At 43.1% G+C, this 24362-nt stretch overlaps 1 protein-coding gene across 5 annotated transcripts in view; it reads right to left on the reverse strand.

Annotated features, from left to right (window-relative positions):
* Nucleotides 1-24362, reverse strand: part of LOC135257863 (gephyrin) — a 404797-nt gene that overhangs the window by 117914 nt on the left and 262521 nt on the right. For all 5 annotated transcript variants that reach the window (XM_064341059.1, XM_064341060.1, XM_064341062.1 and 2 more), the window contains one exon: nt 19987-20121. In XM_064341059.1, the coding sequence (XP_064197129.1) occupies nt 19987-20121 (135 nt within the window). The remainder of the gene's footprint in view (nt 1-19986; nt 20122-24362) is intronic.

Here is a 24362-nt window from a genome sequence, read left to right on the forward strand (position 1 = left end):
TTTTATATTAGTGGTCAATAGCACCTGCGCATGTCCGAGCTTCACAGCGGGGGAGACGCTGACCTTTTTTACAAATAGTGATGCCGACACCATTTTAAGCTTGTATTGATTTCCGTCTGCGATCATTAGAGAGAACTCGTCCTTACCCCGAACCATTTCAATTTTCATATCGACACCATTTATCAGCAACCTCTCCTGAAAAAACATGTCTGCCTGTATGTGTCCGAGCATTTCAAGTTTTGCTCTCTGCGGTATATAGGGCTGTTTTTCAGACCCTTGTTGTTTCCCCTGTGTATGTATCCTCCATTTGTCCGTGTATCTTTATAAAAGAGAACGGCTGTGAACTGGTTAGACAGTGTCTCATTCCCATAATTCAGAGACATTCCATAACAGCTCAGTAGGGGTAAGTATTGCTAGACTGACTCACCAGTCGGTCCCCCAGTGAAACATTCACTTGGGAAAAAATGGTCGCTAGGGGGTAATTAATAAGTCCGACATTGTCAGCTTGCGTGAGGTTACTACCATCTGCGCGGGTGATCTTACAGCGAAGGTGTAAAAGTGTATTGTTCAAGTCAATGTAATCTTCCCCATTATCCGCAATAAAGAACTCTAGAGGTCCTTTGTCTGAAATGGCTGACAGTGGGAGCACCTCCACATAGATGTTCTTCTCAATGCTTGTTTGTGTATACGGAACTGCAAAAAGATCCAGTTCCGACTTCATGCATTCCTCTGACATGTTGTGTATGTAGGCCATTTAAAAAAAATGAATTCTACTTTTCCTTGTAACCTTCTTCTTCTTTGTGTGCTTTTTCACCTTCCTTTTGCTTTTACCAACTGTGCACCGAATGCTTGACACACTTCATTTTTTAGACTTAGGTCTGTTTGAGACATGCCCCCCTGGAGGTCTTTTCTGTCTACGTCGCGTCATCACCATGAGCCCTGATCCTTCCTGGCCTTCCGTGCTCAAACGACTTGACACAACATTTGTGATCACATCCTTGGCTATGTTCTTAGCTGCTGAGGCCAAATGGGGATTGGCTATATTGAATCCTTTCTTTAGCAGCAGTAAAGCCATTCGGAATAAGCCTCGAAAAATACCGCCAAGACCCCCACCATACATAATACTCCCACCACTAAATCCCGGCAACTCATTACCCGCCTGCGCCGTATAATAATCAATGTATCTGTGTGGATCTATGTGCAGGACAGACCTAGCCATCTTTTACTCGTGATAATGGTGTTTCACCGGTCTGAAGCGCAGCTTTGCTATGACTTTCCTGTAACGGAAATTTACGTTCTGGTTCTGATCCGTTTTCAGTTCAATTGTAATGTTGTCAATGTGCTTCTTGCTCACAGGTACGTAGTGTGGCTTCTCATACGAGATTGTGATGATTTCGTTGTTTGCTCCAGATATATGTACATTTCGTAGCAGGGGTACAAAACTGTCATCGACACGTTGGTAGTCGATAACGTCCGTGTAGACGTACATTGTGTAGAAGCCGGCGCTGATATCGACAGGGTGTGGCGCCACCGATTTCACAGCTGTCAAGTCGACTCCTGGTTCAAGACCAAGCATCCTAGCTAGTTTTCCTGCAGCCACCATTGTGATGTGTGGCTTGCTTATGATGTAAATTTTGTTTTTTATATGGCCATATGCAATTTCAAGGCCTTCCAGCATGGGTACTGCATTGTGGTTCATTTACATTACATTACATTACATTCATTTAGCAGACGCTTTTATCCAAAGCGACGTACAAAAAGTGCATTTTCATGATCGTAGACAACTGCTGAACACGGGTTCAGTAAGGTACAATTACTTATTTTGTAAAGCTATTTCTAGCCGAGAACAAAGAACACTATCCTGGTCTAACATCTGCAAAGCCAAACTAGGCAGAAGAATAAGCTAGAGTATTAGGACAAATACAATTTACCAAGAAGTGCAGGGATGGGGCAACATGTAACAAGTGACAGGAAAAAGGGTTTTTTTTTTTTTTTTAATATATATATACACAGCGTGGTGGTGGTTATTCTAGGTATAGTCTGAAGAGATGAGTCTTCAGGCCACGGCGGAAGATGGATAGTGAGGGGGAGGTTCGGAGAGGGACGGGGAGTTCGTTCCACCACTGGGGAGCTAAGGTGGAGAAGCTCTGTGATCCCTTTGGGCGGGTGGGAGGGGTTGCAAGACGCCCTGCTGCCGCAGAGCGGAGTGGTCGAGCAGGCACATAGAATTGAGTCATGTCCTGCAAGTAGATGGGGGCTGTCCTGTTGGCGGCAGTGTAGGCAAGGGTCAGGGCTTTGAATCGGATCCTGGCAGCGACCGGTAGCCAGTGAAGTGATCACAGCAGAGGAGTGACGTGGGAGAATTTGGGGAGGTTGTAGATGAGTCGGGCAGCGGCATTCTGAATCATCTGTAGTGGCTGTATGGCACAAGCTGGCAGGTTTGCAAGGAGAGAGTTGCAGTAATCAAGGCGAGAGGTCACCGTAGCCTGGACGAGCAGCTGGGTGGAGTGCGTCGTCAGGTATGGTCGAATCCTCCTGATGTTGTATAGGAGGAATCTGCAGGACCGTGATGTTGCCTTGATGTGCTCCTTGAGGTCCAGCTGGTCATCCAGGACCACCCCCAGGCTCTTTGCAGAGTGAGAGGCAGTCACTGTGGTGCCATCAACCGTGATTGAGAGTTAAAGAAGCAAGGAGGTCTTGTACGGGAAGAAGAGCAGCTCAGTTTTGTTGAGGTTGAGCTTCAGATGGTGGCTGGCCATCCAAGTGGAGATGTCAGCCAGGCAGGAAGAGATCTTATCATTGATCTGTGTGGCCGAGGGGGAAAGAAAAGAAGAGTTGTGTGTCATCTGCATAACAATGATAGGAAAACCATGTGAATTAATGACTGAACCAAGAGATCTGGTGTATAAGGAGAACAGCAGAGGACCCAGTACAGATCCCTGCGGCACTCCCGTGACAAGTGGATGAGAGGCAGAGGCAGACCCCTTCCAGGTGACCTGGTAGGTCCTATCTGCAAGATAGGAAGAGAACCAAGACAGGGCAGTCCCGGTAATTCCCATCCCAGCCAAGGTGGAGAGGAGTATTTTATGGTTGACCGTGTCAAAAGCTGCAGACAGGTCAAGAAGGATCAGGACAGAGGAGAGGCGTGAGGCTCTTGCAGTGGCAAGTGCCTCCGTCACAGCTAGTAGTGCAGTCTCTGTTGAGTGCCCGGATCGGAAGCCAGACTGGTGAGGGTCTAGCAGGTTGTTCTGATGGAGAAAAGAGGTTAATTGTTTAAGAACTGCTCGTTCAAGGGTTTTGGACAGAAAGGGTAGAAGGGATACGGGTCGATAATTTGTTACATCGGAGGGGTCTAAGGTGGGTTTTTTGAGTAGTGGGGTAACACGAGCCGTCTTAAAAACAGAGGGAACATGACCAGAGGAGAGAGAGGAATTAACAATGGAAGACAGATAGGGAAGGAGCTCGCTGGAGATAGATTGGAGAACTTTAGATGGGATGGGGTCAAGTGGACAGGTGGTTGCGCGATGAGAGGTGATGAGTTGTAATACATCGGAGTCCTCCAGCATTTCAAAGGAGGTCAGTGTGGCTGTGGGGTTGTCCTGGGGGGTTGGGGGGCTCACTGGATGGGTGAAGGAGTTCCGGATTGTAGCCACCTTTCCTTCAAAGGCGGCCAGAAAGTCATCTGCGGAGAGGGAAGAGGGAGGTGGGGGTGGAGGAGGAATGAGGAGGGAAGAGAAGGTGGAGAATAGTTTACGTGGATTAGAGACACATGCGCTGATCTTGGATTGGAAAAAAGAGGCTTTTGCAGACGTGAGGGCAGATGTAAAAGTCGCCAGCAGGGTATGGTATGCGGTCAGGTCATCAGAGGATCGGGATTTTCTCCACTTTCTCTCTGCAGCCCGTAGTGATGTTCTGCTGGAGCGTAGTGACTCGGTCAGCCATGGGCAGGGGGGTGAGGAGCGTGCTGGTTTGGAGACAAGAGGACAAAGTGAGTCGAGGGACTGAGAGAGGCAGGAGTTGAGGGTGGAGGTGACAAGGTCAACTGGCAGGTTAGAGAAAGACGCAGGAGGGGGAAGTGTAGACAGAGCAGTGGAGACGAGGGAGGATTGTGACAGAGTAGGGAGATTTCTCCTGAAAGTTACTGTGGGTGAGCTATTGGATGAATTGAGGGGGAGTAAATAGGAGAGGGAGAAAGAAAGAAAGAAGTGGTCCGAGACATGGAGGGGAGTCACTGCAAGTTGGGGAATGGAGCAGCCTCTGGTGAATACAAGGTCTAGTTGGTTACCAGCCTTGTGTGTGGGGGGGGAGGAGGACAGGGATAGGGCGAAAGACTGGAGGAGTGAGGCAACCCTGGACAGTTGGGAGGTTTCTGGTGGGAGGTTGAAGTCTCCCAGTAGAATAGCAGGAGTGCCATCCTCAGGGAGGGAGCTCAGGAGAGTGTCCAGCTTGTCCAGAAATGAGCCGAGTGGACCTGGAGGGCGGTACAGAACAATAACGTGAAATGTAGAGGGATGAGTTACAGTAATCGCGTGAAATTCAAAGGAGGAGAAAGTAGGGTTAGGACTGGGGAGGACACAGAACTTCCAGGACAAGGAAATGAGTAGACCGGTACCCCCGCCTCGGCCAGAGGCCCTGGGGGTGTGCGAGAAGGAGTATCCCGCAGACATCGGGAGTGATCCAGGTTTCCGTGAGAGCCAGGAAGTCAAGAGACTTCGTCTTGGCAAAGGCAGTAATGAAGTCAGCTTTCTGGACGGCTGACTGGCAGTTCCATAATCCACCTGTGACAGTGAATTCCTGAGGTGTGGATAAGGGTGGGTAGATCAAGTTAGTTAAATTACGCCTGCGGTGAACAGACCATTTGGGGCGAGGCAGCGCGCACAAGGGAATGGGGTTTAAAAACATGATAAACTGACGACGAGGCTGCCTATGGCAGCCTCCGCTGGAGCTATAAATACGGGGTGACAATTACTTGTTTGCATTAGCTTCATTAGGGCAGATAAGCACCAGGTGAAGCTACTCGAAATTAGCTCAACAATACGGGGCAGTTAAACACCAATCCCCACACACAGTTTCACTAACGCCTTTAACTAACTAACAACAGCAAGTCAACTACAGATATTCTCAGCTAACGCCCAACTAAGCTTGCTGACTAGCAACAGTTGAGACAAGTTTTAAAAAAGATTAGGCTACCTAAATTACACACAACTATGTTCTCTAACTAGCAACAGCAGAAACAAATCAAGTTATGATACGCTTATCTGAATCGCGGGGGACGGCAGAAGCGACGACACAATCAGATGCACACTGTTGAACCACAGATGAACACCACTTAAATAGCACCAGGTGAAGCTACTCGAAATTAGCTCAACAATACGGGGCAGTTAAACACCAATCCCCACACACAGTTTCACTAACGCCTTTAACTAACTAACAACAGCAAGTCAACTACAGATATTCTCAGCTAACGCCCAACTAAGCTTGCTGACTAGCAACAGTTGAGACAAGTTTTAAAAAAGATTAGGCTACCTAAATTACACACAACTATGTTCTCTAACTAGCAACAGCAGAAACAAATTAAGTTATGATACGCTTATCTGAATCGCGGGGGACGGCAGAAGCAACGACACAATCAGATGCACACTGTTGAACCACAGATGAACACCACTTAAATAGCACCAGGTGAAGCTACTCGAAATTAGCTCAACAATACGGGGCAGTTAAACACCAATCCCCACACACAGTTTCACTAACGCCTTTAACTAACTAACAACAGCAAGTCAACTACAGATATTCTCAGCTAACGCCCAACTAAGCTTGCTGACTAGCAACAGTTGAGACAAGTTTTAAAAAAGATTAGGCTACCTAAATTACACACAACTATGTTCTCTAACTAGCAACAGCAGAAACAAATCAAGTTATGATACGCTTATCTGAATCGCGGGGACGGCAGAAGCGACGACACAATCAGATGCACACTGTTGAACCACAGATGAACACCACTTAAATAGCACCAGGTGAAGCTACTCGAAATTAGCTCAACAATACGGGGCAGTTAAACACCAATCCCCACACACAGTTTCACTAACGCCTTTAACTAACTAACAACAGCAAGTCAACTACAGATATTCTCAGCTAACGCCCAACTAAGCTTGCTGACTAGCAACAGTTGAGACAAGTTTTAAAAAAGATTAGGCTACCTAAATTACACACAACTATGTTCTCTAACTAGCAACAGCAGAAACAAATCAAGTTATGATACGCTTATCTGAATCGCGGGGGACGGCAGAAGCGACGACACAATCAGATTAATTCAGTAGACTAGTGATACTCTTGTAATACCCAGTACTAATTGCATGAGCTCTTCTGATTTTTTTAATATGATCGTATGTATAAAAAGTGTTGTCATCACGTGTTACACCAAGTATGTGGGTACTGTATTTCGGCTAAGCCAACCTCCCACGTCCCGCGCAGTTCAATAGGTCTGGCAAACTAGCTTGAAATTTTGTTGTCAGGGTAAATGCTCATAGATGCATTACTCGGGAGAGTAACGTAGAAACCTGTATCCTCCATGGTTACCTAATGCGTTTGTAGGGTCATGTAAGCTTTTCGACTCACTTATGACCTATATGGCCTAGATGTCAACCACATGGCTTGGCGGTATCCAACTGTTGAACTTTTCAGGCCAGCCAACCAAATTGACTAAAACCAGCTTTTTACCCTTCTGCTTCTTCTTTTCAATCTTAAACATTTTGTCTTTTCTTACAATAATCTTCTGTAATTCCTCTTCTGTACCATTGATGTTTTCACCATCATAATCCTTCAACCTGTATACCGGAGGTATTCTGTGGACCCTTTCAGCAACTGTGAAATATTCATCTGTATACGTTTGCTCGTAGCCTTTTGCAAACTTTCCACACACTTTGGAAACTCGGACTGTATCACCCTCCTCAAACTTAAACTTTAGCTTTTTAAGCCTTTTTGGAAAGAGACTGTACATGTTTTTAAACACTTTTAAAGCGCTAGTATCATTTACTTCTACAGGCTTCATTTTAATCGTACTGTGGTAGCTGTAATTGTACGAACGAACCAAATCTTGTACAACATCTATGTACCGTCTTGTGTTGCACGCTGTGAAGTAACGCCACATTCTCGTTTTTAGGGTCATATTGAAAAGTTAAACCACAGAAGCTTTCACATCATTACCCGTGGCAAAATGCGTTTTGTTGAAAAATTCTGCACCTTTGTCAGTTTGTAATTTTTTAGGCCTGCGCCCCTATGCAAGAATCTCTCAGAAGGCCCGAGTCATATACATGTTATCATAAATTTCATATTGTTATGTTCAGATAAACTTGGCATGTCTACTAAATCGGCCTGCCATTGCAAATCAATGTTGCACACAAAAATCCTGTTTCTTTTGAAATTAAGTCTGATGGGTATGTGTAAAGTGTAAACATCTTCCCCAGAGAACCAATCTGTAACTTTTTTGTTAGACAATCTATGCCTTGCTGTTTCCAGCAAACCCCTTTGCAGCCGTTCTTTACCGCCAAAAGAACCAGGATTTTCTGGTGAATAATTAACAGACTTCAGACACTTCTCTGCATCCATCCTTACAGCTAATGCAATAATGACACAAGATATAAAAAGCCAGAGCATTTATTATTATTATTATTATTATTATTATTATTATCATTATTTTAAAAATAAAAAAGCCACAAATACATATGCATGTGACTATTTGGCATAGCTTTGAAGCGTTGCTAAACAGTCGTCTTCTGCGGCGGTCTGTCTTCAGACACGTCACCCCACAGGTCTTCCTGCGTTTGCGTACCACCCTCAATCTCCCAGAAATCCCTCCGAACAATCTTGTTGCTGAAAGCCCCCAGGTCTGTCCGTTTGATTTCCCGCAGCTTCTCCCGGATGTATGGCTCGTCCTTGAGGTCTGAAACAATTGTGTCAACAACGCCCTCTGTACACACAGGATTTGGTTTTAGACCAAACACTTTGAACGCCTTGGAGAGTAGGCACCCCAGCCACGTTGTCTTCACTTTGGCAACCAGCTTGTCAAAGTTGGCCTGAAAGTAGAATGTCTCTGGTTCGAAGAGACAGCTGTGTTGCAGCTGGCTGGGGTGGTCATACTCACACCCCAGACAGTCGCTATTCAGCTGATTTTCAATTGTCGTGTCAAGAAGGCTGGCGAGGATCAGCTTCAGGACTTTAACCATTGGCGCTGTAAAGCAGCCGTCAGCATCATCCGACGACCCCGGCTGGGTTTTTGGGGCCTCCTCCTCCTCCGCAGCATGGCTCATCAGCAGCATTGTCTATATTCTGCTCTGTTATGAGCCAAGGTTCCGAAACTGGAACATTATTCGCCATGTACTCAGACTCCCAGGATTCTGAAGGACCTAACTCCTGTAGGCCTATTGGGCTATATGTTTTGTATACAGACTGAGACATACTTGTCAAGAGGTCTAAGAAGCTTGTTTGAAATTAGCCTATGTGGCGGTGGTCTTTTAAGTATCCTCATATGCGTAGCCACATTTTGAAGAAAATATCAGCCTATCGAGTGCCGTGTGTGTGCGTGGGTGTATGCTTGGGTTTTGCTTCAGATTTTATCATGGCTTTGGCGTACCGTGTAATAATAAAAATGTATAAATAACAATCATACAGCAACAAAATAATTTAAAAAAAAAAAGGTTTTATTTTAAAAGCTCACATTAATCACCAAAAACTATAAAAGACACAGCCATAACATTCTATACAGTCTACAACTTCATAATATACATGTCCTAAATGTAACAAGACATTGTTTTAACATTTCAAAAACAGTTTTAAATCATTCAAGATCAGTCTCTTCGTCTTCTTCCGATATGGTCGGTATTGCTTAGTGTACCGTTTCCTCAAACCTCTGACACAGGTTAATTTTCAAATGAGAGTCAAATGAGCTGAAAAACCGGTGATCTTCAAAAATTTTATCGGCTTCAGAAAGCACGCTGTTCATTAAATTCTGTTCTTCAAACAGAAAGAATGCGATGTTACCATCAGTTGTTAAGTCCGATAAAGACGCACCAAACCTAAAAATGTTATCCGTAATGATCAATCTTTTTTTACCATCCACAGTTTGCGTCGTCGCCACCAATGTAATCCACCGTTTACGCGTGGCATCGCTGGTCCGGCTTAAAAATTTACTTTTGTCTTTTGAACTTCCGGCTACCTCCTCGTAGCATCTTCTAAAATCACCCCAGTCACAAGCCTCGCACACGACACCGAAACTGGTGATAGGGCTGTACTCCTCATCACCATGCCCCCATGTCAAAATGACAGCGGTTACCCTCCAGCATCGGACCCCACTCACGGTGCAGAACCCCTGCATGGACTCTTGACAACGTGGCAAAAGGCTTCTTTTTTGGGAGCCTCGCTGTCTGTGCCCCGGTCTTCACATCTTCAGAAGTAGGTGTCAAAATTTCAGCAGTAGACATGTTTTGTAGGCTAAGGAGCAACCAAATTTTGTATAGGCTACACAGAGCTGATGTCCGATTCTGACATCTGTGTAGATGACCCCCATTTTATGCGAATCGTGAAGGCTGGATTTGCGTACGGGGGAGGTGCTGGGTTGCGATGTTGTAACTCTGTACACCCCACACATGATTCTGCTTTTTCTGTATACTTGTGCTATCAAAGATTGCGTTGGCCCACAACGTTGCTTTGAAGTAGATACACATTTATGAAAAGTCAGCCCCCCCTCAAACCAAACGTTCTCCTCAGAAGACAAACCACTGCCTATGCTTTCATCACATGTCAAAAACTTGTCCCAGCCTACGCCACACCCACAAAACTTTTGCCAAGCCTGACCGATCTGACAGTGATTCCAGTCGGACCTAGACCTCGGACATAGCTGGTCTTTTTGCACTCTCTCTCGACAATTACGGACATCAATCTGAAGAAGGCTTTCTGCAGAGAAAATAACCGAAGTTCTGCTTGTTTCTGTCTCTAAATGTCTTCTTTCTCTAAATGTCTCTTCTGTCATAGTTTTTTAAAAAGAAACTCTCTTTTCACACATAGCCTTATAACTTACAACTGTCACGCTTTGCATTTGCTTTACAAACAATTCTAAGATGTAACTATTTGCTATTTTCAATTGTTTTACAATTTTAACAGGCTTTCGCTTTACTTAAATTCTATTTGACACAAAACGCTCATACACACAACGCTGTCTCCTCATCTAACTAATAAACTAATCTACTTTACAAACCAACTACCAAACATTTCTAACATAATTTCTACTTGTTTTAAACATTTTAACGCATGTAACCCTATTAACGCATTAATTTGTCTTTTCGGGTATTTGGTGGCGGATGGTGTTTCAAAACAATAAATTTTTTTACACATAACTACCCCTTTCAAACACGTTTAAAAAACACAAAGATATTCCTCACTTTCCGTCATGGATTATTTTACTTTTACAAACGAACATTTCCATTAAAGTAAAATATAAGCCAAATCAACGCATTGTGCTACGCTAAAAACCAACAAACCTAAATAAAAACGACTCCCCCGAAAATAAAAACAATATTAAACAATGACTATAAAAAAAAATTATTATTTTTAAATATAAAAAATTAAAAACCACAGGGGGCGGGACAAGAGGCGGGGTTTCAATCCACCAAACTTTTTGACATTTACCGCATCCCATTTATATATCTCCTGCACATGAGCTGGGTGCAGTCTTGAGCAATAGGGAGACATGACATACTGCAATACTGAAAAGTTTTTTGGAAGACACACTTGTTGGGGGGCAGGTCAGATATTCTAGAGTCACGTGACCCAGTGCTGGATGTGTCATTAGCCAACAACCTGTGTCTATAAAGTTCTAACTCCAGAAAGGCTGCATTTTATTACTACCTATTATCATGCTGATGTACAGCTGTATCAGATGTATCCGGAATTACAGCATTGATGAATTCTACACTAGCAGCAATCTAATTTCATAAAGATTACGAAACCATATATTGCTAAATTATTTTCTTGAAATAAAGGACAAGACTGAATCAATTTTAGTGTGTTTTTATTTCTAAAATATAGCAGTTTTATTATATAGGCTAAGGGAAAATGAATCAAGGCATATTACAGGAACATTAAGAAAAGTGCTAAAATGTGCATGATAAAACACAAAATGGAAAAAGTCATTAAAGAAATAGAAAGTTCAAAATAGTTTTAAAAATAATTTCTTCGGTCATAACAAATTCAGCACATCTCCCTGCCTTCTCCATGGAGTGCACTTTTACATACCCGACACATTGTATAAATTCCACAGAGAACAGCTTTGGTGGTTTGCTGGGACTGCGCGCACACAGATGAATTACATTTCACGCAGTTGTCATGTAGCTGCTCTACTCAGTTGATTAAAAGTCACAGTTTCAGAGAAAACCTGAAAATATGTTGGTGTGTTATCTCCAAGTTATAAGCCAATTATTTCTATAACTATGGCATCCACAATTATTCATCCCCACCCGAAAGCTTTATCACATTCATCAGATGTGAATTTCACGTGATTATGTGCAAAATTTATTTCAATAGTGCTTGCCTGGGAAGCGCCATTATTCAGTTGCTGAATAGCGTACCGAAGTAGACAATTACACATTCACACCTGGGTAAAAGCACTTATTGACTATATTCTAGCAAATTTTTAAAACAAAGTTTTTTTTATGGCCAAATATTTAGCAAAGTCGTGGAAGGAGTAGGATATAGCATTTACGGTGTGAGTGTAAATTTAATTTTAAAGTCCTCTGGCATTGCTCTGGCCTATCTAGTTTTAAGGAAATCTCTCACTCACTGTTGCTCTGTAGGTGTGTGTGTGTCTAATTGAAAAACTTGGTGCTGACTTCTGAGCAAATTTCATCAAAGTGGTAGGAAAAATGATCTGAGTCCGAATAATATTGGCCAAATTCAAAGGAGAAAACATTCAAAGAGAACACATTATTGGAGTGTTGTTGCATATGGTATTTGTATCCCTATTCTGTGGACAGATGAGTCAAAAGTGGAACTTTTTGGACAACACGGGTATCATGTCTGACGAAAAGCAAATACAGCATTTCACATCATACCAATAGTCAAACATGGTAGTGCTAGTGTGATATTGTGGGGATGCTTTACTGCCTCTGGAGCTGGATGACTAGCCATTATTGAAAGAACCTTGAATTCTGCTCTTAAGGAAAATGTTCGGGCATCTATCCATCAGCTGAAGCTGAAGCGTGATTGGGTTATGCAGCAAGACAATGATGCAAAACACAAAAGAAAGCCCACATCTGAATAGCTGAAAAGAAACAAAATTAAGGTTTTGGCATGGCCTAGTCAAAGTCCTAACATGAACCCAATAGAGGTGCTTTGGCAGGACCTGAAACAAGCTGTTCATCCTTAAAAACCTACCAATTTGTCTGACTTGAAGCAGTTCTGGAAAGAAGAGTGGCCTAAAATTCCTTCACAACGATGTAAGAATGATATCAAATTATAGGAAATGTTAGGTTGCAGTTATTCTAATGAAAGGAGGTACAAGCAGTTATTAGGTTTAAGGGGGCAATTACTTTTTTTTACGTTGGTGATATGGGTGTTTGATCATTTGTTTCATTAAATAAATGAAATAATATATTTTTTTAATTGTCTTTTGTTTACTCTGGTTCACTTTGATATCACATTTTGTCTAAAGAGCTGAAACCATTCAGTGTGACAAATATGCAATATTAGAGAAAATCAGGAAGGGGAAAATTACTTTTTCACGGCACTGTAGCTCTGGTCCAGAGGCAGAAGCCCCCAATTCTTTTCACTTTATATGAAGAGCGGCAGAAACCCAGACTGTGAATACTGGGCATGAGGACTGCACTCAGAACTGCGTCTCCCAACTATATGCAAGTGTATCTGCCATGATTCTGTGTTCCTGTCTGTGTTTCCTTGTTGGGCCGCCAGATGGCGGCACATCTGTTTTGTGTCCTGCTTGTACCATGTTTAATTGTATTATTATTTTCAATTATCCAATTATTGTTTGTTGGGTGTCTCGTTTTCCCTTCCCTCTCTGTGGCCTGATTGTTCATTGTGCCCTCCTGTGTCTCGTCTGTGTCTGCCTATTTAGTTTCCCTGCTCCTGGACTCAGGTGCTGGATCCTTGTTGGTTGTCGGTTGGTGTTTGCTCTGATCACGTTCCTGCGGAGAAGCCCCCTGTGCTGCCCCGCGCCCCAGAGAAACCCCCTGCTCCGCCCCAAGTTCAGGAGGGGCCTTCGCCGCCTGCTGCGCCCCAAGTCCCGGAGGGGCCTCGTCGGCCTCGTCCGCCTGCTCCGCCCCAAGTCCAGGAGGGGCCTTCGCCGCCTGCTCCGCCCCCAAGTCCCGGAGAGGCCGCCGGCTCCGCCTGATGCGCCCCAAGCCCCGGAGGGGCCTCGGCCGCCTGCTCCGCCCGTTGTTCCGCAGGGGCCGCCGCGGCCTGCCCTGGCTGCTGTCCCGCAGGCGAAGCCATCTGCCTTGCCCCCTAGTGTCCACGCCTTGCCCAATGTTCTCGCTCCCCCTAGTGTTCTCGCTCCCCCTAGTGTCCTCACTCCCCCTAGTGTTCTCGCGCCCCCTAGTGTGTCCAAGCCATCGCCGCCCCTACCCAGTGCCCCGAGACCTCACCCTATCCATGTTCCCCACCGTGTGTCTGCCTGTGCACCTGCCCCCTTGTCTAGTTGTCTGCCCACTTGCCTGTCCGCCTGTTTGCCCGCATGTCTGTCAGCCAGTATGTTGGCCTGTTTGTCTGCCCCCCAGGCCGTCGGCCCGTCGGCTAATCTGTTCTCCCGCCTGTCTGCCTGTCTGTCGGTGTGTCAGTCTGCGTGTTTCTTGTCATGTCTGCCCGTGTGTCAGGTTGTGTCATAGTTCACCCCTCTCCTTCCCCCTCTGTCTGCCCCTTAGTGTGTCTGTCGGTCTTGCCGTGTGTCTCCCCGCCTGCTTGTTCCTTTGTCTGTCCCTGCAGATCTCCCGGTGTTCCTGTGTCGGTGTCAGTTCGTTTGTCGCGTCTTAGTCCCGTCCAGGTTTCTGTCGCGTCTGAGTCCCGCCCAGGTTTCTGTCGTGTCTGAGTCCCGTCCAGGTTCCTGTCCCTGTCTGAGTCCGGTCCTGTCCGAGCCCTGTTCCCGCCTGAGTCCAGTCCTGCTCCCCGTTCCAGTCCTGCCCCCCATCTGAGTCCAGTCCGAGTCCTGTTCCCTCGCCTGAGTCCAGTCCTGTTCCTGAGTCGAGTCCTGTCCAGAGTCCTGTTCCCTCGTCTGAGTCCTGTCCAGAGTCCTGTTCCCTCGTCTGAGTCCAGTCCAGTTCCAGAGTCCCAGTCCAGTCCCGTTCCAGAGTCCCATTCCAGTCCAGAGTCCCGAGTCCATTCCAGAGTCCTGTTCCCTCGTCTGAGTCCAGTCCAGTTCCTGTGTCCCAGTCCAGTCCCGTTCCAGAGTCCCGTTCCAGTCCAGAGTCCCGAGTCCATTCCAGAGTCCCGAGTCCATTCCAGAGTCCTGTTCCAGTCCAGAGTCCCGTTCCTGAGTCCCGTTCCTGCCCTGAGTCCTGAGTCCAGTCCTGTGCCTGTTCTCCTGTCTGTGTCCAGTCCCTGTTCCTGTCCAAGTCCAGTTCCTGTCTGAGTCCAGTCCTGAGTCCTGTCCCTGTTCCTGTCCAAGTCCTGTCCCTGTTCCTGTCCAAGTCCAGTTCCTGTCTGAGTCCAGTCCTGAGTCCTGTCCCTGTTCCTGTCCAAGTCCTGTCCCTGTTCCTGTCCAAGTCCAGTTCCTGTCGGAGTCCAGTCCTGAGTCCTGTCCCTGTTCCTGAGTTGAGTCCTGTCCAGAGTCCTGTTCCCTCGTCTGAGTCCAGTCCAGTTCCTGTGTCCCAGTCCAGTCCCGTTCCAGAGTTCCGTTCCAGTCCAGAGTCCCGAGTCCATTCCAGAGTCCTGTTCCTGTCCCGTTCCAGTCCAGAGTCCCGTTCCTGCCCTGAGTCCTGAGTCCAGTCCTGTGCCTGTTCTCCTGTCTGTGTCCAGTCCCTGTTCCTGTCCAAGTCCAGTTCCTGTCTGAGTCCAGTCCTGAGTCCTGTCGCTGTTCCTGTCCAAGTCCTGTCCCTGTCCGAGTCCAGTTCCTGTCAGAGTCCAGTCCTGAGTCCTGTCCCTGTTCCTGTCCAAGTCCAGTTCCTGTCAGAGTCCAGTCCTGAGTCCTGTTCCTGTGCCTGTCCAAGTCCAGTTCCTGTCAGAGTCCAGTCCCGAGTCCTGTCTCCAGCTCCCACCCTCTGTTCACTCCCTCCCCAGGTCGGCCTCCTGGGACGTCAGGAGCCGTCCCTTGGGGGGGGGGGGGTATTGTCATGGTTCTGTGTTCCTGTCCGTGTTTCCTTGTTGGGCCGCACATCTGTTTTGTGTCCTGCTTGTACCATGTTTACTTGTATTATTATTTTCAATTATCCAATTATTGTTTGCTGGGTGTCTCGTTTTCCCTTCCCTCTCTGTGGACTGATTGTTCATTGTGCCCTCCTGTGTCTCGTCTGTGTCTGCCTATTTAGTTTCCCTGCTCCTGGACTCAGGTGCTGGATCCTTGTTGGTTGTCGGTTGGTGTTTGCTCTGATCACGTTCCTGCTCTATGTGTTCCTGCCATGTTCTGTTCCACGCGCTTTTGGATTTTCTGTGTTTTGTATTTTGAAGTTTCCTTTGTGTTTGAAGAGTTGCCCTGCGAGACCTTTTGTTCCCTTGTGTTCCCTTTTTATTAAGTAAAGTCTTTTGTTCATCCCATTTTGGAGTTTGAGTTTTTCCCCTCCGCATTTGGGTCCTAACCCCACGCACGCATCCTGACAGTATGTCGGCATTGTGGAACATCATTTCCTTGTAAAGATTTCTATATCAGGTGCTGCATCAAGCAGGTGTCATGAAACCTCTTCAGTGAACACCACTGACAAGATAAATGTAAACAAATAAGTTAATGCTCGTATTTTCATTATAAAAAAGAACAAAATACAAAAAAATAGGAAATGCTACTGGCTCAAAGAATAATAATGAATGCAAGTATTATTAACTGAATGTTTTTCTCACGATTGATGAATACTCATATTTGAATTATAAAACTGGAAAGTTTTAATTTCTTTCATTTCTATGATTTGTGATTTTAACAGTTGCGTGTGATTATACATAATTGTGAAGCTTTCATAGTCAATCGTGTGGTCAGCTACTGTCAGTGTATGGTGTACAGTGTTCCCATTGAAACGGTTTGTGCTTCATTTTGTGCAAATGAATATGCATGTTCATGTGTGCCAGTGTTCCCAGTAAAGTATGCTCAAAAAGTCACTAGAATGACATCATTATGCTAATTTACATATTCCTGACATCATCACACACTCATTTGTATATTAAAATGTGTGCCTGACTGATGGACGGTTGACTGTTGCTTCTCTCTGCACTCACTGACCAGCTGCTGTTATCTGAGCTGCAGAGTAGTACCAAGTGGAGGAAAGATTGCAGACCCAATGAGTAGTGTTGGGAACTTTTTTCCAAGGAAGATAATGTCTGCTCAAAACGTCACTGTATTTGTCCCTAGGCCCTTTTAAAAAAAAAATTTAAAAAACCTTGCTAAAAGAGGTCTGAAAAGCTGCTAAATGTAGTGACTAATTCGCCAAGTTGGCAACAGTGATGTGTGCTTGGGACAATTTTTTTTTATCTGTTACTTCCAGGTTCCATAGATGAGAGACAAAGAACAATTTAGATGGCTCATTTATTGTAAGACTTTGGAGATGCCAATGGAGATGGCGTTTTACTGCACAGGGGTTCTGAGTTTTTATTTGAGTTTTTTTGAGCTGTGTCTTGTATGGCAATAAGATGTATAGCACAGTACTGCCACTGTCAACCAATTGTCATTGTATAATTGGAACTGTTAATATTAATATAATTTAACACGTTTCTTTTCGATAAGAATATTGTATCTGCAGAGCACAACAGGGGGCTCTATTTAAACAGCTATAATTGGCAGAAAGTCAGTTATATTTGTTCTGTTATTTTGTTTGTTATTCTTATTTAAGCATTTTTGATTTGGTTTTCTGGTCTGTATTGTAAATACTGATCATCTTCACTTGTAAATATAAACCACATTCAGGCACACCAATCTGTCTGCAGTCACATCTTTGTACTTTTGGCCTTACAATATCACCATCTGCCCAGTCTTCTCACATAAAATCAAAAGGCAAAATACATGCCATCTACCAATAAACCAATAATGTTTTATGGGCTTTATGCTGTATTGCTACAAGACAAGCTTGGTCTCAGCTTGGCGTCTTCGTCGTTAATGCACTTCAGCTAGCCCAAGCAGTCAGTTGTTGTGATTGACAGAGTAGTGGAGGAGTGCCGTCTGGGGTGGTCCTACCACCACATAACCTTAACATCAGAAGTGTGAGTAGTTGTACAGCAGCTGTGATAATTCAGCATGGGCACTTTGCTTTCCACTAAGAGATTCACAAAGAGGATGGATGCTGTACTTGGACAATGCAAGGCAATAGCACACACACACACACACACACACACAATATAGCAATATTCCTCTAGTATCAAGTGGAAACGGAAAAGCAAGGGGAGCTTGCCTGCTTGGGACATTCCTACCAATATGTGAGGTAAAAAAACTGGTGGGTGGCATCGTATTTGGTAGCTACAGAATTAGACTGTGAATGTCACTGGTTCAATATAGACTGGACCCTGCATGCTGCCTTTCCACAGCGTTAGAACCACAAACACATATCTTCATATCATTTGTGTTATGCAAAAACCTTGTATGTCCCTTTTTGTTGTTTTTTTAGCTTCATATGAATGTCTCATAACTCAAAAAGTAACCTTGGGTCAAAACTTGTGAATAAACCATAGCATTTTATATACGTTTATTTATGTTTTATACATACGTACTGTTTTACTTATGATTTCTAGAATAAAAATTTTTCACATACATTGGACCTCTCTAGAATAAAAATTTTTCACATACATTGGACCTCATTCACAGAACTTTTCTTAAATCATTATTACTTTTGTTCTTAAAAATGTTCCTAGGAAAAACCAATATGGGAATCATGACCTTTGTTTTGTGCATATCCCAGGTGTATGAGATGATGAATGCTGACTTTTAAGAATTTTAAGGTCAACCCTGTTCATGTGATTAGCATAAGGAAACAGCCATGAACAAATAACAATAAGAAAAAAAATTATGAATGCCAAAATGTTATTGAAAACATTCTTACCCACAGTTTACGATCAAATGTCATCGTACACATTTCATGAATGAGGTCCATTGACTCTAATTCTGTATCTCCAGTGAGTACAACTTAATGAGATTTCCATAAATTGCATACTGCCCTTATATAGTGTACAGTGTCCTCTACTGGTGGAAGGCATATTAAGATTTTATTAATCTGTGTTTAGACACTGATATGAATTTCCCAGTAATCAGAATGCAGAGAGAAAAATTTGATGAACTGCAGAATACTAGAATTCATTTTATTGAGATAAAAACAAACAGAAAAAAAATACAGTATTTGTGAGTCCAAACGGTCTGCACAGACACAGTCATAACTATTCAAAATAATCCCAGATAAATTCCCTGATGAATTTAGTTTGATAAAATTTTAAAAGAGGTAATAGTCACATGTAACAAATCAATCATAGGTATTTATTTCTCTTACCGATGGACCGATGGTGCCCAGCTGAACACCTATTATTGTGACCTAAACTAAATTTACTGTCTATGCACTTCAGCAGGGATTCTAATGTGAGCTTGGGTCAGGAAAACAACATTTTTGCACCTTCTTTAGTGACCATCTGTAACCTTTATAGAACTAACTACAGGCCTGAATGTGAACAAAAACTGAATTAAGAGTGTCAAAAATGTATTTTGATGTTCAGATAGATTACAAGAAGGCTTTGGGAGTCTACCCACCTAGATTCATTTGACCTGATAATGAATTAAATATACTATTTTGCATGCCAATCGGCTTAGTGATTTTCATTAAAATATATTATTGCACCATCATGAGGCAATACTACTCCAAAACCTTCATAGTACTCCATGACTCCTGCAATTGAATACTTGACAAGCCGGGTCAACTCTTGCAGCACATTCTCTCACCTCATCCAGTGTCACAAGCCTGTTTATAACAATATGTACCAAAGGCCAATATTTTGGGAATATATATGTTTAAAATATACAAATAAATAAAGAGTTAACTTCATATAGTTGATGCACTGTGTATAGGGAAATGCCATTCTTGGAGCTCAGAGGATTCTATTCATGTTTTTGGCTTCATGCTTGACACCACATCCTCAATTTAATACAGTGTAATTGCATTCAATGTAAAATGTGACATTTAAGCTGTGATGTCATACTGTCCATATCTACACTGAGGCTCTGTCCAGTTCCCATTATTTTCTTCCCTCCGCAATCTATAGCACTGTGAGTCGCAATCTTCCATTTATTTATTGTGCAATTGTATGCAGAAAGGAAACAAAAGACCCAGCAGTCTGTGCAGACTGCCACCTGAAAAACTGAAATCATGAGGATGACAGAATTTGAATCAGATAAGCATGAATGTTACAAAGAAAAGTATCCAATCACAATGAGAATGTAAAAGGTGACAATAATGAACCAAAACTGCATACATTGACAAAAAAACACCAAATATCATTCTAGCCATGAGGAATTACTATTTTCTAAGGTAGGCACAGCAGTGACCTAGAAATGAACTGCTGCTGTGCTTCTTTTTACCAATCCGGTACCTCCGCTAAGGACTGGCACAGGGTGTAAAGTCTGCTGGGGGTGGGGGAGAGGGAGGTCTTTGCAATTCATGAAGTGTCCCAATCAATACTCCAGCCTAGTATCCATTGAAAGGAAATGTAGGCCCCATGTGAAAGGGGGGGGGGGGGGGGTGAGACAGGGGGATGTGAGCAAGGGTGTAGCAATAGGGGTTTGTGGGTTAAGCAGATAGGTGGTACCAAGGCACTTACTTTTGGCGTGGGACAGGAGGCGGTGGAGAGGCGGGACGTGGCCTGGGCGCGGGGTGACTCGGAGGGTGTGGTGCTGAGAGAGGCTGTGTCCCGAGGTAGGACCTGGACCCCCCGGGAAATGATGGACTCTGGAATCTGAAAGGAAAATGAGCGTTACCACTGTCCCACAGATGCAGTGGGAAAGAGATATTAAATGTCCTCTTTATGGATGCCACAAGTACAACTGAAAATGCTAAAATATTTGCAGATATTTAAAGATTTCTTTCTTTTGCTTCTGTACGTTTCTCAGTCTATGTACATGTACACACACACACATATATACATTATACAAAAGTATATGTGTATATACACCGATCAGCCACAACATTAAAACCACCTCCATTTTTCTGCTTTTTTCTGATTTAATATTTTATTTTCTCTTTGTAATCAAACAATTCACACATGGTCAAAGTGCAGACTCAGAGCTTTTATTACAGGATATTCTTATACATTTTGGTTTCACCATGTAGTAATTACAGCACTTTTTATACATAGTCACCCATTTCAGTGTTTTAGACAAATTAACATAATGTCAAATAAAACAGCCATGTTTTATTTGGTTGTATATCCTTTGCATGCCATGACTTCCTGATGTCTGTGACCTAGTATCAACATCATCAGAGTCTGGACATCTTATTGTCAGGTTGTCCTACAAGCAGGCCCGGATTTTGGCAGTCTGAATGAATGAGTTATAGATGGTGTAGGCCTATGTCGTGTATGTGTGAGTAACTTAGCATTTTTGTACGTTGAAAACTTGTTTTTTATGAGATATCATTTCTTTTTTCAAAGCGTTTTATTATGAGAGTGAGAAATGTGAAGTGACCCTGTAAGAAACGGTTGTGGATTATGGCTATCCTTGTATGAATTTGTACAGTCTGATGAGTGTGTACGTTTAGCAGTGTCGGTTTGCTATGTATGTAAAACAGTGGCTGTGACAAAGGTTGTGGTGGTGTAAGTGTAAACGCATCAGAAATGCAGGTGAAATATGGCAAGTGTATGTACTCACGGATTTGACGGCCATCCAACGAGCCTTGATTGACAAAAGAATCAGCAAGCCCGTAGAATTAGAGCTCCCTAGATCGCAACTTGTGTACCCTTCTGTCCTGCTCCGTTGTCTGTTATTTCGTGGAGATGCACTTTTAGTGTTTGTAAGGTTTATAAGGCATTTTGATAGGCTTATCTGCATGTAGGAATCCTCTTTGCTGTTTTCCTAAACTAGAACCGGAAAACTTGATAGTGGAGAATAGGAGCAGACGCATATGTCCCACCAGGCTTTGCATATGAGAAAATAACAACAGTGTGAGAGAAATTAGGAGAAATGATGAAATTGCATAGTTGAAAAAATATGTTTTTAGCAGAATGGGCATGTAGGTGAAGGTTGACATGATCACAGACTATAGTGCGAAGTAAATTAAGTGACCGTGAGCGAGCTTAGTTTCCTTATCGAACGGTATATATAACAGTCTGTATAAAACATTAGTCGTTGAAGTGGAGGGTTAAGTAACGTGTGAAATCTATTGCACTGATGTGCTTTTCTCGTGTTCGGTAGTAGTAGTTATAATTATAAGTGAGTCATGATTTTAAATGTAATGTTTTAATGGGGAGTTGCAGAACGTACATATGTAGTAATTGTTTGTATGTGGCTAGATAGAGAACAGGGCGAGGTAACATGAATGTAGAAACGTGGCGTTTGCTGATAAGAAGGTTTTGTATGGTAGCCAAGTGAAGAAATATAGGTTAGTAGAAATGGCACAGTGGTGAACTGGTGTAACTTTTTAATAAAAGGAATACATTTGCCGTCATGAAATGCATAGGGGTGGCCGTGAGTGAGTTTTGGTAAAGCAAATATAAGCGTAAGAAAACGTTAGTGTAAAAGAGGAAATGATCTGCCTGAGGGCGAGGCGGGATTCAATCCTTCGACCGGAGGTTTACCAGTCTGTGACATTGTTAGTGCAGCAGCATGACATAGCTATGCAATGCGTGAAATATCATTAGCAAACCTGTCCGTGGTTTTAAAGAAGAACACAGGCCAGTAAGCACAGAAGAGCTCCCGTTGAATCCATATGGCTTTGCAATCTTGTAGCCGGTTAATGAACGTGCAGACCGTACGTCATAATGCAGTGTATACGTTCGGTGAACAGCGGGTAGATATGGTGCAAAAGCAATAATTGAGAAGTAGTAGACAATTATAGGTATGGGGCATGCCCCCGCCAAGGCGTAACTTGGCGGGATGGCATACCTGCCATCCTAATGGGGTCGATACACGTCCCCTTAGCAACCAAAAGCTAGCGCTGAACCACCTCTGACTTATTTGCCGGCCACAGAAAAAAAAAAAATAGTGAAAGTACTGAAAAAATAACCAAAGGAGGATAACAAGGACATTTTTTCCTACATAACTGGGTACAGGTTGTTACAGATATTTCGCCTATTTCATATATAGTTATAGATATATGCAAATCAGTTTAAGCTTTCCTGTCTGTGAAACGAAGGTGGTCGAATAGGTGCTCTCACTCAAGCACTGACTTCGTTTCAGGTAACAAACTCATGATAAGCGATAGCTAATAGCAAGCTGACCAGTAACAAGCCTGCAATAGTTATGAATTAGTTAACTAAATTGATTGTAACTAGCTAGCTAAATATAGCTAACATTGTATAAATTATTCACAGTAAAGTTAGATCAATCCTATTAGTTGATACGCTTTAGCTACGTTTTGAACTAACGTTATGATACCTGTTTCCAATGACTTGACAGCGTTACATTGCCTGATCATTTTATGTTGTGGTAACCTATCAAGATGACCCAAACTATTAAGAGCCAGGATGTTTTTCCATCAATGCATGCTATACAAATAAATAACCTACAGTAATTGCATTGGCTACACATGCTGCCCACTAGCCCCAGTTTGTGTCTCTAATCATCTAATATCATAGAAAGAGTGCACTTTTTACACAGGAATGTGCATGTAACCCAGAACAGTTATGGATTATGCAAGGAATGTATGATGCTCAGCAAGGTGCAATACTGTCAACAGTTATCTGTTTCTGTAACTTGTTTTTCTGGTAGTGTAAGGTTATCGCATTTCAGTTTGGCCAAGTAACGGTTCATTTCTTCGACTGGTAACCTCAAATAATACTGGCAACACATAGTTTTAACAAGCTAGCTAACATAATTTACTTGTTATTTATTTTGCTTGAGGGACTCTGTTACTGATTGTTTGCAGCAGACTTAAGTTTCGGCCAGAACAACGCACATGTGCAGTAACGTTTGTTTATGTTGTTACCATTGAAAGCGTCTATAACCTAAACATCGGTAACGTTTTGAGCTAACATTCAGTGAGTGCAATCAGCAGGCTGTTGTTAGGTGGAGCTGGGTGCATCCGTTGCGTTGGTGTGTGCTTGTGTGCCAAGATAGGCAAATTTCACATTTCCGGGTATGAAAACCGGATGTAGGGGTCTCTCATTTCCTGTTATCTTAACAGCCACCAAAACAATGGCAGCGACAAAGAGCAACCCGTTTTGTTGTGTTCCCCTGTGTACCAATTCGAAGAAGAATTTATTTGCCCTTTCGCAGCTTTCTCACAGATGTTCTCCAAAATAAGAAGAAAACTTGTTAGGTAGCATGACTGTCATAATGTTGCAAACTAACATAAACTAACTCATTACGATAGCTAGCTAGTTAGCTACTGCTTTGTGAATAAGATTACACTCGATATTAAACTTTTCTCCTCACATACATTTGGGTCCAAAAGTCTGAGTCCACTACCAATTCCTTTGTTTTTTATCATTCATTGAGAACTAACGCAGTTTCAGTCATGTGGTATTTGTTACTCGAGAATGTCATAAAATCAGTTAGCTAGCTATATTTTATGTTATGACTAGCAAATTACGTTTTAGCCAGCTAGCTTGTTAGCAAGCACATATTTGGATATTCAATGTTGAAACTGCAGATGCACGTTTATTTTAGTTGTTAATTGTAATTACAAAATGTATTGACGGACATCGCGACAAGCCTACTTAAGATATATCAGCTGATTTAAAAAATGTGTGGGTAGTTTTTATCAGTGATGAAAACAAACAGCTCGGTAGTGAACTGAACACCATTACACAGGCGATCTGACAAGCAATATAAATCTTTATTAGAACAAGTACAGCACAAACAACATGTCACAAAATAGAAACGGTAGTACAAAACTTAGTTCAGAGATATTTCACTTCGGTATAACAAGTAATTTTGTGGAGCCTAACATTGTACTTACATAGCTTTGCCTCCCCTGCTGACTGTCAGAATCACTTTTCCTCACAGTTGTCAGGCTCCCTATTCATTCATTTTCGGGACA

This window comes from Anguilla rostrata, chromosome 6 (assembly GCF_018555375.3).
Source record: "Anguilla rostrata isolate EN2019 chromosome 6, ASM1855537v3, whole genome shotgun sequence".
Taxonomy (NCBI): domain Eukaryota; kingdom Metazoa; phylum Chordata; class Actinopteri; order Anguilliformes; family Anguillidae; genus Anguilla; species Anguilla rostrata.